Consider the following 13,361-nt stretch of genomic DNA (forward strand, 5'->3'; position numbering starts at 1 on the left):
CATTATCACTTCCCTGGACACAACTCCACAATCCATTACGACGTAAATAGTTCGTCATCGCGAACGACCAGTCATAATAGTTTTCCCGCCCAACGAGTTTTTCGAAACCATACGCCTGCGAAGTGACCTGAGATTCTTGCATCTTTGCTACCACACGGTTTACCACAAAAATAAAGAAATCTGAATTCAGCAGCGCAGTGGAAAGTGCAATGGGCCCATAACCTGTTGTAAATAGTTACTGGGGGGACGATGGTTTTAGATTCCGGAGGAGTGGTAAATGAACACGACCACACGTGTTGAATAACATGGCGAAACTGCGGTTTATTAAAAAGAACCAACTTCCGGTGAAGAACAAAAACAAATGAATACAGTAATACGACAGTTGGGAGATTACCGCTTATTCAAACAAAAACAATCACAACAACCTCTCAGTCTGATCTCCATGTTTCGTTCCCCTCTCTGTCTCTCCTCCATGAAACAAGCAGGGCGAGTGTCAGCTGATGGGCAGAGCCTTTGGCCACAATACAAAGTTGGGATTGATGAGTCTCTGCGAGCTGGAATACATGCAGATTTTATAACCAGAGAGGGTTGGTTTTCTATGGTTGGGACAGGTGGGAAACCTGGAAAGAGGCGGGTTTTCTTCAAATCTTCACAATCAGGAGGGGGGGGTTTGCCGAAGCATGCTCTAACTTTGTAGATGGAGGGGGTGCAGATTGCATCACCCTCTGTTCACTACTCGCAGGTATTGTTTGGAGGGAGGGGGTGGGGGAAAATGTGGACCTTTCACTGGCCATGTACACAACACGGAGAAACCCCAAAATCGGAAAGTGGGGGGGAATCAATTGGCCATCTCAGAGCCCGCTGCCCTAGGACATGATGCAGAAACTGAGAATCTGACTATCCTCACAACAGATAAATACTGCAAAAAGCAAATTTTTATAGCAATTTAGAGATTTAAAAACAATTTCAAAGTGGAAATGAAAAAGGATTTGTGACACCTAGCTTCAAGTAATTTCTTAATTAAACTCTCTCCAGAATATTCCAAAGCCACCCCCGTGATCATAAATATACTGACACCCAATGTGAGCTAGATTATTATCCCTGGCAAGGTCTCTGGCAGGCAAGAAGAACAGATAGCCAAAATTCATTTTTAATCATTGATGCAGGGAAACCTAGAAGAATAATGCATAAACAAGTATAAAAAATTATGTGACATAATTCAAAAAGGTACATAAATTGAACTTACTTACAAAACCTGACTAGCCTATTAAAATTAGAATTCTTTACCCAGTATGATCTTGGTGTTTAAGCTGTCCCCTGTAATTAAAGCTGATTTCTTAACTTTGCTGTTTTGTAACAGGGCAATATCATCCTTAACCCACGATGGCCTGCGTGCGCGGGGATTCCATGCCTGATGTGAAAATATAATTTCAACTCAGCACTCTGTGGCCTCCTCTGTTCGACACTTCATCTAATCGTCTACATATTTCTGAGCACTCTTCAATTTACAGTCTGTAAGTACTGGTAAGGATCTTTTTATTACATTACATTTTGTAACGGTTGAATCCCGATGCGTGCCTTCGCATTACAATGTCTGCTTGCGGAGATTTTTAGACTTGACTCAATCACTATAACAGTTTTCAATGCTATTTTTGTATATATGTTTGCACTTTAAATTGTTGTAAAAGAGGATGACTTAGGTATGGATATATACCTTCCTTGGTTTACATCGGAGGGTACACATTTCTCTCCAATTCAATTTGAAAAGAATTCGTGAGGGAAGCACATGCTAGTTTGATTTGGTAATTGCTACCTTTTGATCAATGCTCTCTACCAGTGCACCTTGCAAATGAAATTATAACTGTAAATTTACATTAGTAGAGCAGGTGAATGTCACAATTGTAGTATCATTTCAATTGAAATAAGTTCTACCTATAAGTAGGTCTTTTTTCTCTAAGGCATCAAAAAGCCATGCATACACTTCCTGAACATGAGTGAGCCTGACGGACATTACATACTCAAAATTCTTGACACTGAGAGTGAAGGGAAATATGCAGATGTGGGTGAGAGCGATGTTGGGGAATGCGATAACACCATTTATCGTTTGGACCACAACTCAACGCATTTTCTGAAGAAAGTCAGGATGAGCATTCACCCACAACAAGAGCGTTTTCCTTGGTGGGAAAGAACGGTGGATTTAGTGGTCTGCTGTGAATCCAACAAAAAGATCCAGAATAGAGAGGTGCATTTTGCTGAGACAACTGTCAGGACCTCTGGGTGATGCATAGAATGTATTGGATATTTTGGGTTCTTGGCAAATTTTCTTTTCCAGATGATATATTATCAGATGATGTATTCTTCACAAACTCAAAAATTCTAATTGTACAGGGTAGTTTCTTGCATCAAAGGGATGCAAGGGAAATGGATCTAATTGGACTGAAAGTCCTTTTGCGATTGCTGTATTTAGCTGGGGTGCAAAAGTCGAACCATAGCAATATTTTTGATCACTGTAGAGCAAATGGAGCAGGAACCAAATATTTTACCCTTGTCTGGCATGAATACAAAAATGAAACAGGTCAACTATAAACAACGCCAACATTAATTTAAATACACTGCCCTAAATACTACAATTATTCACTCACACACGGGGAAAACGGGAATGCTAACAAAAATTTTAAAAAATGCATTGGGAATATTTTCACGATTCTTCTGGTCTTGAATGGGGGAAAAAGGGGCTCTTTGGGGATCTTCTGAATTCAGGAGGGGGGACGGAATGTAGGGTGACAAGAGTACTTACTGGCTCTCTGTGCCGTGGATGGAGATGGCTTCCTTGGCTGGTTCTGGTCAGGGTCGCTGCGTCTACTTTCGCTGTGGGCTGAGAGAATATTCAGTGGGATCACGTGGGTTGACCACCTTCTCGTTGGCAATGGAAATCTACCGTTCCTTCTCCTGTTTCCAACTGTCACCAGTCCTCTCCTTTCTGGTCCAAACTCCATGCCTTGTTTCTCTTTCTCTCTCTTCCACGGGCAATATGGATGCGCCTCTGCTGACCAACATAGCCTCCAGCTGCCTCTCCATGCGGAATAATGCTTCTCTAGCCGGCTGTACTCGGGTTTTATAACCCCGCGGGGTTAACTTTCTGGGCTTGGGGTTGGTAGGGGAAATCCATAGAGACGGATTTTCTCCAAATCGTCCATTGGGGTGGGGGGAGGGGGGGGGGTATGCCAAAGTTTGTGGAGGGTGGGGGTGGTGAATTGCATCACCCTCCGATCGCTGCGTGCAGGTGTTGTTTTCTTGGGAGTGGTGAGGTGAACCTGGCACTGGTCACGTCCGCATGGAAAATTCCATACTCGGGAAGCGGGCAGAAGAATTGTGGGAGGGGGGAAATACACTGTATCCTCACACACATTCACACACAAAACTACATCAGCCTTCGCTACCTCGTGAACGCTGATTTGAATGCCCATGAATCTTGCCAAGTGGCATCGGTTACAATACAAATGTAAGATATTTTTTTATTGCAGCAAACTTCCGATTAACTGAGCCAATGATGGGATGGGTGGAAAGAATAACTGGAGAAAACAGATAATCTAAAATTTCTCTTTAATTTCTTGTAATGTTCATGATTAATGTTAATCAAATAATTTGTAATTGAAAGCTTTCCTCACCTGACCACAATCTTTTTGGCGGTAATTACGTGATTGTACGTACTCATATTCCTACTGCTCTGTACATATACTCCACCAAAATTGTCTGCTCAGGCGAGTGCCTGGTTGTGACTTATGCAATCTATAATTCCATAGTGTCTGCTGTCACTTCTCACGCTGCCTTCATTTCTGCTATACTCTTTCTCCCCAAGTTGACATTCACTAATTGCAAGGTAAATATCCCCGCAATGAAATCTCATTTTCTTTAGGGGTCTCTTAAACCACATGCAAGGTGACAGCAATAATTGCACATTTGCAATATGAAAAATACAATTAAAAATCGTGGATGACACTTTCCAAACTTTACTTGATTAGATAGCCATTCAAAAAAGTTCTGAAAATGATCAAGAGATTTTTTTCCACCATTCATCATCTTTGGCAATGAAATATTAGACATCTGAGTAAGCTTAAAACATACCTTGCCGGGTGGGAAATAAAATAATTTCATTTTACGAAGGGAACTATTAGAAATAATAAGCCCGGTGTAGCCTTGCATTTAAATACAATAATCCTGATGCTTTAGCATCTGATTTTATTTTGTGTTAAGATCGTGGAAAACATCTAAGTAGGGAGAAACTCATGCACTGATGATCTGCAACACACATACAATGCAGCGGAAAAATCGGGATCATGCTGTACTTGAAAAAAATGTGTGCATTATCAATGTGTATACATTTTCTGTCAATTTTTCCTTGAAAGTGATTTCCCTATCATAATTAAAAGGGGGTAAAAATCTGAGGGCAATGCAAAAATACAACACAGTACACTCCCTATTATCTGGGCTAATGGTGGGGAGCGGCGGTATGATTAATCGGAAAGCGCAGATAATCCAAACTTTACTCTTCTTTCTTGTAATTTTCATAATTTGCGTAAATCAAACAATCTATAATTGCTTACACACATTGTCTTTTTTTAAGTATACCGGGACTAGCCACGGTGATAAATTTTACGGGAGTCACCCGCAATGCGCAAATTGTGCAAAAAATCCACAGAGAAAAAATCATTCGCCTTGACCGGGATTCGAACCTGGATCCCTCAATTTCAGGTCAAGGCGAATGATTTTTTCTCTGTGGATTTTTTGCACAATTTTCTGCATTGTCCGTGACTCCCGTAAATGTTATCACTGTGGCTAGTCCCGGTATATTTAAATTCGTCAAGAGAGAACACCTCTATGTGTTCAAAGTTTGCACTTTACTCTCTGGCTGTGGCGCCGTGCGCACGATTTGGACTGCTCGTCGCATAATATGCTCAGCAGTCCATACCACCTTGTCCGGTATAGTCCACAAATTTCCACAGGGAAGAATGATGCCTCGGTAGCTTAACTGGCCTAAGCACTCGGCCGGAAATCAAGGGATCCGGGTTCGAATCCTGGTCAAGGCGAATGATTTTTTCTCTGTGGATTTTTCGCACACATTGTCTTTTATTATAGATAGCTTTTTGGAATCATTGAGAACTCCTTCCACCTCCCCCCGCTGCTTTCACTTCTACTATTCCATTCCTATCCATTTCGGCCTTCAATGGTAATGGCGTAAACATGCCCTAGTGTGACGAAATCTCCGGTTCCTTGGGCTGTATTCAACCTCATGCGACACCACGGCAATAATTGTGCAGTAGCATATGAAGTTGTCTGAATTTATGAATGATTAACCATTGAAGAATATTATAAAATTAATCAAGAGTTTTTTTTCACCGTTGTTTGTCGTCTACAATGCTAGAGCAGACGTCCAAGTAAACGTGAAACATTCCGTGTCAGCATATAGATAAAACGATTCCACTCTTAAGAAGGGGATTCTAATGGAAACGATTTGCCCAATGTAGCATTGGAATTAAAAAATGCAAATATCTTGGTGATTTTTCGTCCAATTTTATTTCTTTATGAGGATCGCAGAAAACTTCGAAGTACCGTGAACTCATGCATGGATAATCTGCAACCCAGATAAAACGCAGCCGGATAATCGGGAGTCTGCTGTATTTTTAGAGTAAAAAGATTAAATTGGTTGATAAATATTATCTGTTTGTATATCAGCAATTCAAAAATCCTTTGTATTTTTTTTATTATTATAGGATCGGAATTAGATTGGTTGTTGAAGATGGAAGACAGAACAGACAATATCAGTACCACTGAAAATACAAATGCGTTAGAGGAAAAAAATACAGTATTACTCAAAACAATGCTATCAGAATGTAGCCATATAAAAGGTAATTCTCACTGTTTTGAGTGTAATATACAAAATGTTATCAAGAATGCTGATTTGGAGGTGCTTGTTGACCTCCTGGGATTGGAATATCCAGCTGAAAGAGGGAGTGTAGGGCTCTCTAGAGAGAAGTATGTGTTGCTTGAGAAAGCATATGGAACAGATTTCCTAACACCCCTGATGCTAGCAGTGAAAAGTGGAAAAAAGGACATAGTGAATTTCCTAATTGGTTGTGGTGTCAATGTGAATGCAGTGAACTAATTGAGCAAATCTGCAATTGACATGGTAGTGGATGGTGGGATGGCAGTATTACTTTTGAAAGCAGATTCGTTGCTACATAGCTTAAGAAGTGAAGTTGGCTCACTAAAGTTGGAAAAATTCACCATGGAAAGTGTGGAATTAAGAGAGTTCTTTGAGAAAAGGAATTCGATCCATGATGCAATCAAGAGAGATTGTTCAGTTGCGGAGGCAAAGGAATTACTAGGGAGTGAAGAGTCACTATATTTGATCAACAGTATGGGGGAAAGTGCCCTGTGGCAAGCTGCTAAAGTTGTGAATGTGGATGTTTGGTCTTATTTGAATTCAAAGCGAATGAAATGCGCTAGCGAGGCTGAGGAAGAATCAATGAAAATTTCAATTAAGAGTTTTCAGGATAGATTTAATGGCTCTCTGACTCAGTATTTCTTTGAAGTGAGGGGAACTCATGTTATGAAGATGGTTGCAAAATCAAGGTCTTTTGGGAAGAGAGAAGGTAATTCATGGGATTTGGGAAGACGTTTGAAGGAGCTCTACGAGGCCCTTGATGAATATGAGGAAACTCAAATTGTCCTTGAAGTACTGCAGGATGAACTTGACTTCGAGGTGGTATTGGATTTTGAGTCGGACAGTGTGAAGCATGCTTGCATTAAGTCCCTAAGTGCCAGCGACTGGGGCTTGACAGATTTTCGTCAAAAGAGGGTGTATGTTGGAGCAAGGGAAAAGAGTATAAAAGATAGGTGCAGTGTTTTGGGGACTTTGTCCCATGAATTAACTCACAAGGCTTTGATGGTTGTGTTTAGGAACCAAGGGAAACCATACCATGAGGAGGACACTGAAAGGATGACCAAGTATCAAGGTATCGTGCAGGAAATAATGTACTCCAGCAATTTCAGTACTCTTGATGAAGCGATAAGGAGGGTTGCTGAGAATTACGAGAAAAACCTGTGGGATCAAGAACTCATTGTCCGTGTGCCTGAAGTCATAGCAAAGTATGGCTATTCTTCAGATTGTGGAGAAGCAGAGAAAGTTGGGGGTGAAGATTGTTATTCCGAAGATGGTATCACATTGTTAACTGAGCAAGTAGAACCATTGTTGAAATATTACAGGGATGAAGTAATGCCAGCATTCCGAGAGTATGTGGAGAGCATATTCACGAGTAATAAGTTGACTGTAAAAATGATGAGTGAATACCAGAGGCTTTTGCTAAACTGTATGAATGGGAGTGTGTCAGTGGGCCCAAACGTCCAAGACATCGAGGAAAACATTCTGTGTCATAATGGGCTGAAGGTGTTACTGGTGTCTTGCGTTGAACTTTGCTATAGCCATTTGAAATTGGTGTATGGAAGCAGAGGTAAAAATGTGTTGCTTATTGGATGGAGCCAATACAACCAGAGCCAGGCAAAGAAGGAATACATGGATGGATTGTCTAACGGAGCGTATGATTTGCTAGCGGTGAGATGGGATAGTGCGGAGGAACCCAAGTTTTGCAAAAGGGGGAAATGTTACGGTGACTGTTTAGGGAACATGTTTCATGGTATGAGCAGTAATATAATTCTTATTCTCACAAAAGTCCCATCATCTCTGAAAAAGTTGAAGCAATTGGAGTACGTGTGGAATGATCTATCAGAGATTACTAAGTCAGATATCCTGAAGAAACGTGTGAACTTTGTTGGTCGTGCTAGCACTACTAGAGAGGTAGTGTTCAATGGTGTTGGAGATGAAAACAAAGTGGATCAGTTCATGATGGAGAACGTGACTTCTAGTGATATATCACTTTTCTTAATGGATGGAGAAGTAAATATTGGGAAGGTAACTGGGTTGGTTGCTAGAGGTTCAGCGGAAGTGATTGACCAAAAGTGTTACATGAAGCGTCATTTCAGTGGAAGGTGCATTACATTCTCTGACTCTCTTATCCGCAGACATGGTGAATTGTTTGTAGTTAAAAATCCAACATTATCAGATCTTCAATGTTCAGAGATAAAGCCATCAATGGTCAGAGTTTGGAATGAGTCCAATTTTGATAAATACGCTCATTTTTATGTTCTAAATGATGCGAATGAGGAAAGTATCAATGTGGCTTTTGAGAGAATTTGTAGTTTTCATGCAGATAAGGAGGGAATTCATTTGTTGGAATATTGGAGAGGGAAATTTTTGTACATAAAATCACATGGAAGTGTGGAGGGTCTGCTAGACTACTTGAGATATGATGTGGAGGAGGTGTCAATTCCAGAAGAGAAATTCCTAAATCATCAGATATGCTTGCCTTCAGTTCATGGTGACAGTGGTGTAGTGCCAGTGATCATTGCTGATGATCCTGGATGTGGTAAATCTTTTATACTGAATAATTTTGTTTCATGCTACAGGAAAAAGTATTCAGGAGCATGGATTGTTGTGGTTGATTTAAACTTCTATGCCCAAGAGAAATCCCCATTGCAGCTTGGTAAAATTGGCTCCTCGCAAACTGTAGACTTGATTGAGGTGCTTCTCAAAATGGTTGGGCATGGTAGCTCTTCATTTGAAAGAAGTCTGTTAAAAAAATATTGTGAACAAGATTGCAAGGTGATAGTTATGTTTGATGGTTTCGATGAAATATGTCCCAAGTATAGAGAAAATGTGTTAGAATTCCTGGTGGGCTTGAAGTCCAAAACAAAGGTAAGGGTTTGTGCCTCCACCCGCCTACATGAAAGGCGCGAACTTGAGTTGAAGTTAAACGTGATTTCATTTAAACTGATCCCATTCAATGATTTGGAGCAAGTAGACTTCTTGTGTAGGTATTGGAAAGCAAACTTGAAGAAGTATTCAGGCCAAGAAAGAGTGAAAAAAATGGACTCCCTGGAAAAAGAAATGACCAAATGGTTAAGGGAAAACTTTCCTGAGGAGAATAAAATAGAAGGAAGTGGGTCAACCCAGTTAGAAATTGATCACCAGAGGAGAGAATATAATATGAGGTGCAATAAAAATATTGACTTTGAAGCCTTTGCTCAGAAGTTGATTCTCAGTATTGATAGTCTTTTTAAAGATTTCAGGGAATTTACGCGCACACCTCTTCATGTCAAGATGTTTGCATTTGTTTTGTTTGAAGAAAATTTTATAATTGGGAGCCGCTGGGATCTAGGACATTTATATGAAAAATTTGTGGAGATAAAGCTGAGAATTTTTGACCGGGAAAAAGCATTGGCATCTGGGAATGTAGCTTCAGAAAAGTCCTTTAGTATGGCAAGGAATAGAATATTTGAGCAGTTGGAAAATTTATCTTCCGTTGATTTTTTTGATCCATGCTTTTTTCAGTGCAACAGGAGTGAAATGTATGATGTGCTCAGTATTGGGCTTATTGTGGAGAAGGAGGAAAAGTACCAGTTTGTTCATAGAACTTTCGGGGAGTATTTCTTTGCACGATGGCTCTTGAAGAGAGCAGAAAATGAATCTGTGACCAAATTCTGGCTGGAGACATTGTTTACTGATAGAGGTCTTTTTAGAGTGAGGTGGTTCATTGAAGATATTCTGCACGCATACTATGACAGAGTGGAGTCCTATAATTATTTGGAAAATTCCTTTGGCATTGAAGTAACATGTCTTTGCAGATCTATTTTCCTGGAAGAGAGACTTTTGGTGTGCTTGAATGCATGCCTATTTGGAGTAATTGTAAGTGGTTACATCTATCTTCTTCAATATTTTGCCATTGGTTATGATTGTATGTTTATCAAGCTTCTTATGGGAGATAAAAATTTCCCTGTTGGCTGCTCTGGAAATGAAATGGAAGATACTGTGAGCTTGATATTGGATGGTAAGCATGAAAAGCCAATAAATATACTTCCTGAATATGATAATTTAGGCATGAGCATTTATAGGCATCCCAAGATCATACATAGTGTGAGTGCTCCACGACACAATGCATTTAAACTTATTTACTACAAGCATTCAAAGAGGTATATTATGGTTAAAATGGTTCAAAAAATTTTTTCTATGATTGAAAAGTATAAAATGGAAGAGAATTTGAATGCGGTTTTTGAGGAGAAAGGTCTGTGTTGGATACTCCCTCACTCCTTCATGGTAAATGAAGATTATAGAGCTTATTTTGAAGTTGTCGTCGATTTTCTTGTAAGAAAGATTGCATTTTTCAAAAGTAGTTTGAAAAAATCATTTCTTTACATGCCTGATGTGTTTAAAAAAGTATATTCCCAGGATATGGGGATGTTCCGTGTAATGACTAGGATTACAGATTGCCTTGAGAATTCAGACTTAGAGGTCATGTTTCTAAAAAATAATGACTTTTTTGAGCTCTTTCTTAAGGTAACCAGGTATTCAAATTGTGATAGTATCCTAGAAATGTGGGAGTATGTTAATTGTAAGTTGAGCTCTTCAACTAGTAAGCTAGAATTTGTCTCCAAGTCCTTCATTTCTAGGGCTGACATTTACTGCCCAAAATACTTGAATTTCTTGATCTGTGCTATGGTGAGTGATAATGTGGAAAAAATTACCCTTGTGTGGGAGATAGCTCTGAAGGTGATGTCCAGGGAAGCATTTGTGGAGTGGTTTCAGACATCAATTTGCAAAGGACGCCCAAGTATTAATGATTACACTTCCTCTCGCCCTACTGCTATATTGAAGTTTGTGAGAAAACAGTTGATTGATGGACACATGACCAAGGATGAAGTTGTGAAAATTTTGCTAATGAAAGATAGTGAAAGCCATCGCTACTTCCTAAAAAATGACTATGGTGAATACGTGATTGAATGGCACTTTCTCATGTACAAACTCCTGTCAGAGGATCTTAAGTCGAAACGGAGAGAGATTCTCCTAGAGATGGAATATATATACTATAACTTGGTTCAACTCTTAGGAGATGGCATATATCAGGGTATGTCACTGAACCCAACATCAGATATTTGTGTTAATTTAGGTGTAACTTTATCAACTTTCCAGAAAATTGTGATGAGTCATCCTAATATTTTAGGTGACACTGTGCAGGAAGAGTATGCTTCCATATTCAATGAACCTGTGAGGTGGTCCATACTTTTGTTAATTCACTGGTACCTTGAAATTGGATTTGAATGTTTGGGAAGAGAACTTCTGTATAAATTCTCACAGACTGATGTTGCCTTCAGTCCTAGTTGCCCTAACATAATTCATAAGACGCTAAGATGTAAAATCCCATGTGTTGTAGGCTTCATATGTGCGGATTTTCATAAATATCTGGGTGATTATTATATGATCAATCTTCTCTTCATGGGGGATGGGAATGGGGACACTGTTTTCCATATTACAGCCAGAGAAGGATGTATAGATATTTGGGGTAAATTTTATGATACAGCCAGGATTGTGTTGAAGGAATATGCTCTAGAAAAAGTGCATTTAATTGAGAATAACAGTGGAAAACGTGTTCTGGACTTATTTTATGATAAGTAATTATTTGTTACCATTCCAATTTGTATAAATCTAATGTATTCTTATTATGTACAAAATTACCTGAATGTAATTGATAAAAATTAAGGTAATTTTTTATATAGTTTTTAACTTATTCTTGTTTGTATTTTGCTTTTTATTTGTTTTTTTTTGTCATTGGAAAATATTTTAACCCTTTGAACTCGATATTAATCAGCTCATAAACCAGTAGTACACACGGAATCTGATTTTTAAATGCGGAAAATCATTGTAGTTAAGTATCAGTCATCATGCAAGTTGTCAGCTAAGTAATGTCGAGAGTTACTCGACAGCTGAAAGGGAAAGGTTAAACATGTGTTGAATTCATAATAAATGTGTTCAATCAAATATAGGCTCCGGAGCCAATGGCCATCCAATTTAAAGGATTAATTTGAATCCTATGGATCCTTCCCTCTGTCAGAAACAATAAAGATTAGACACAAACTTGACTCTATTCTTTGATTGAGAATTAATTTGTTATCAGTGTCTTGGTTATGTTTTTAAATTGTTTTCATGTGTGTTCATTATTAAATCTTTGTAATGTACGAAAAAGAAATGGTATATAAAAATCTTGTTTAATTTTTGGTCTGAATAATTTTTTATTCTTGAATTGCTTAAGTGCAGGTCTCTTTTTCTAATATGGCATTGGAAATCCTGCCAACATTTTTCATCCCTTTCCTTTTGGTGTCCTCAGAACATCTTGAAGGCAGAGGTTTGCCTTCCCGTCCATGTGTCCCCCCACTGTCTGCACCTTTTGCTTTACGTGCAGTCGCTTTACACATTTAGAGTTCATGAGCTTCCAAACAGACTCTATGAGTGCTACAGTCACTGTTTGATTTCAGTTTCATATCATACATAAAACTGTCCATTAACAGTTATATGGATGTTATTACTGCTTGTGGCTGTATATAATGCACGGTTGCATTATTACAATGAAAACTTTAAGCGACTGCACGTTCCACTTAAAAATTGTCTTTATGAGAGGTGGTCTTTGAACAGGTGTGAAGTGTCAAGCTAAGGGTGTTTCCTTTAACATTTGTAAACAAATACAGTCGGCTTGTGGACAACAGTTTTACTGGCTGTAATTATCCTGTGCAAATGGGATTTAGTGATTTAACCTAAGACTCCTGTCCTCAGACTGTTAACCACGAGTGAGAACCTTACACAGCAAGGGTATACTTTCATACGATATCAAGTACATATATGTTGTAGATATAGAAAGGCTATGTTGTGGAATTATCCTACCTTTATCCTTGTGATTATACAATTGACACACGTGGACGCAATGTGTGTTGCGTGCAATCAAAGCTCTATGTATAGACGTTTTCCATGTCTGAAATTTCTGGTGTGGTATTTTAATGGATGTTGTAAATGATTCCTTTATATTGAGGACACTTACAATTTCAATTTTCCAGAATAAATCAATTGTTTTCCAAAGCTGGAGAAGATATTTGAAGCTTAGAAATTTGGTCATTGGGCAATCTCACGAAAACAGCATGCCGTGATTATGATCCAAAACGATGAACTCCCAAGTTGTAACACTTATATCCATGTTAGAAGTACAAATTGAGTTTTTGTGTTTCTTTTTCAAAAAGGGTAATTCTGAGCATTGACCAACAGCGATGTTAGGGTGCTAAAAATGGGATAATTCATCATTGAATTAATCATCAGTAAGGAATAACCCTTTATGAAAGGAATGAGTGACAGTTTTACTTATGGAAGATGCAATCATGGTCAATACTATGACTTGGGGTAGGTGGTGGTTGTTTGGTTGGGGGAA

The 13,361-nt window shown here is 38.9% G+C and overlaps 1 protein-coding gene across 3 annotated transcripts in view; it reads left to right on the forward strand.

The window, feature by feature from the left end:
* Positions 1-11,589, forward strand: part of LOC124168433 (tRNA-uridine aminocarboxypropyltransferase 2) — a 35,823-nt gene extending 24,234 nt beyond the window's left edge. For 2 of the 3 annotated variants that reach the window (XM_046546655.1, XM_046546657.1), the window contains exons 3-4: positions 1,361-1,524; positions 5,772-11,589. In XM_046546655.1, coding sequence (XP_046402611.1) covers positions 6,185-11,566 — 5,382 coding nt within the window. In that variant the 5' untranslated portion in view covers positions 1,361-1,524; positions 5,772-6,184 and the 3' untranslated portion in view covers positions 11,567-11,589. The remainder of the gene's footprint in view (positions 1-1,360; positions 1,525-5,771) is intronic. The other variant, XM_046546656.1, reaches the window with a different exon arrangement.
* Positions 11,590-13,361: the final 1,772 nt, after the last annotated feature.

This window comes from Ischnura elegans, chromosome 11 (genome assembly GCF_921293095.1).
Source record: "Ischnura elegans chromosome 11, ioIscEleg1.1, whole genome shotgun sequence".
Classification (NCBI taxonomy): Eukaryota; Metazoa; Arthropoda; class Insecta; order Odonata; family Coenagrionidae; genus Ischnura; species Ischnura elegans.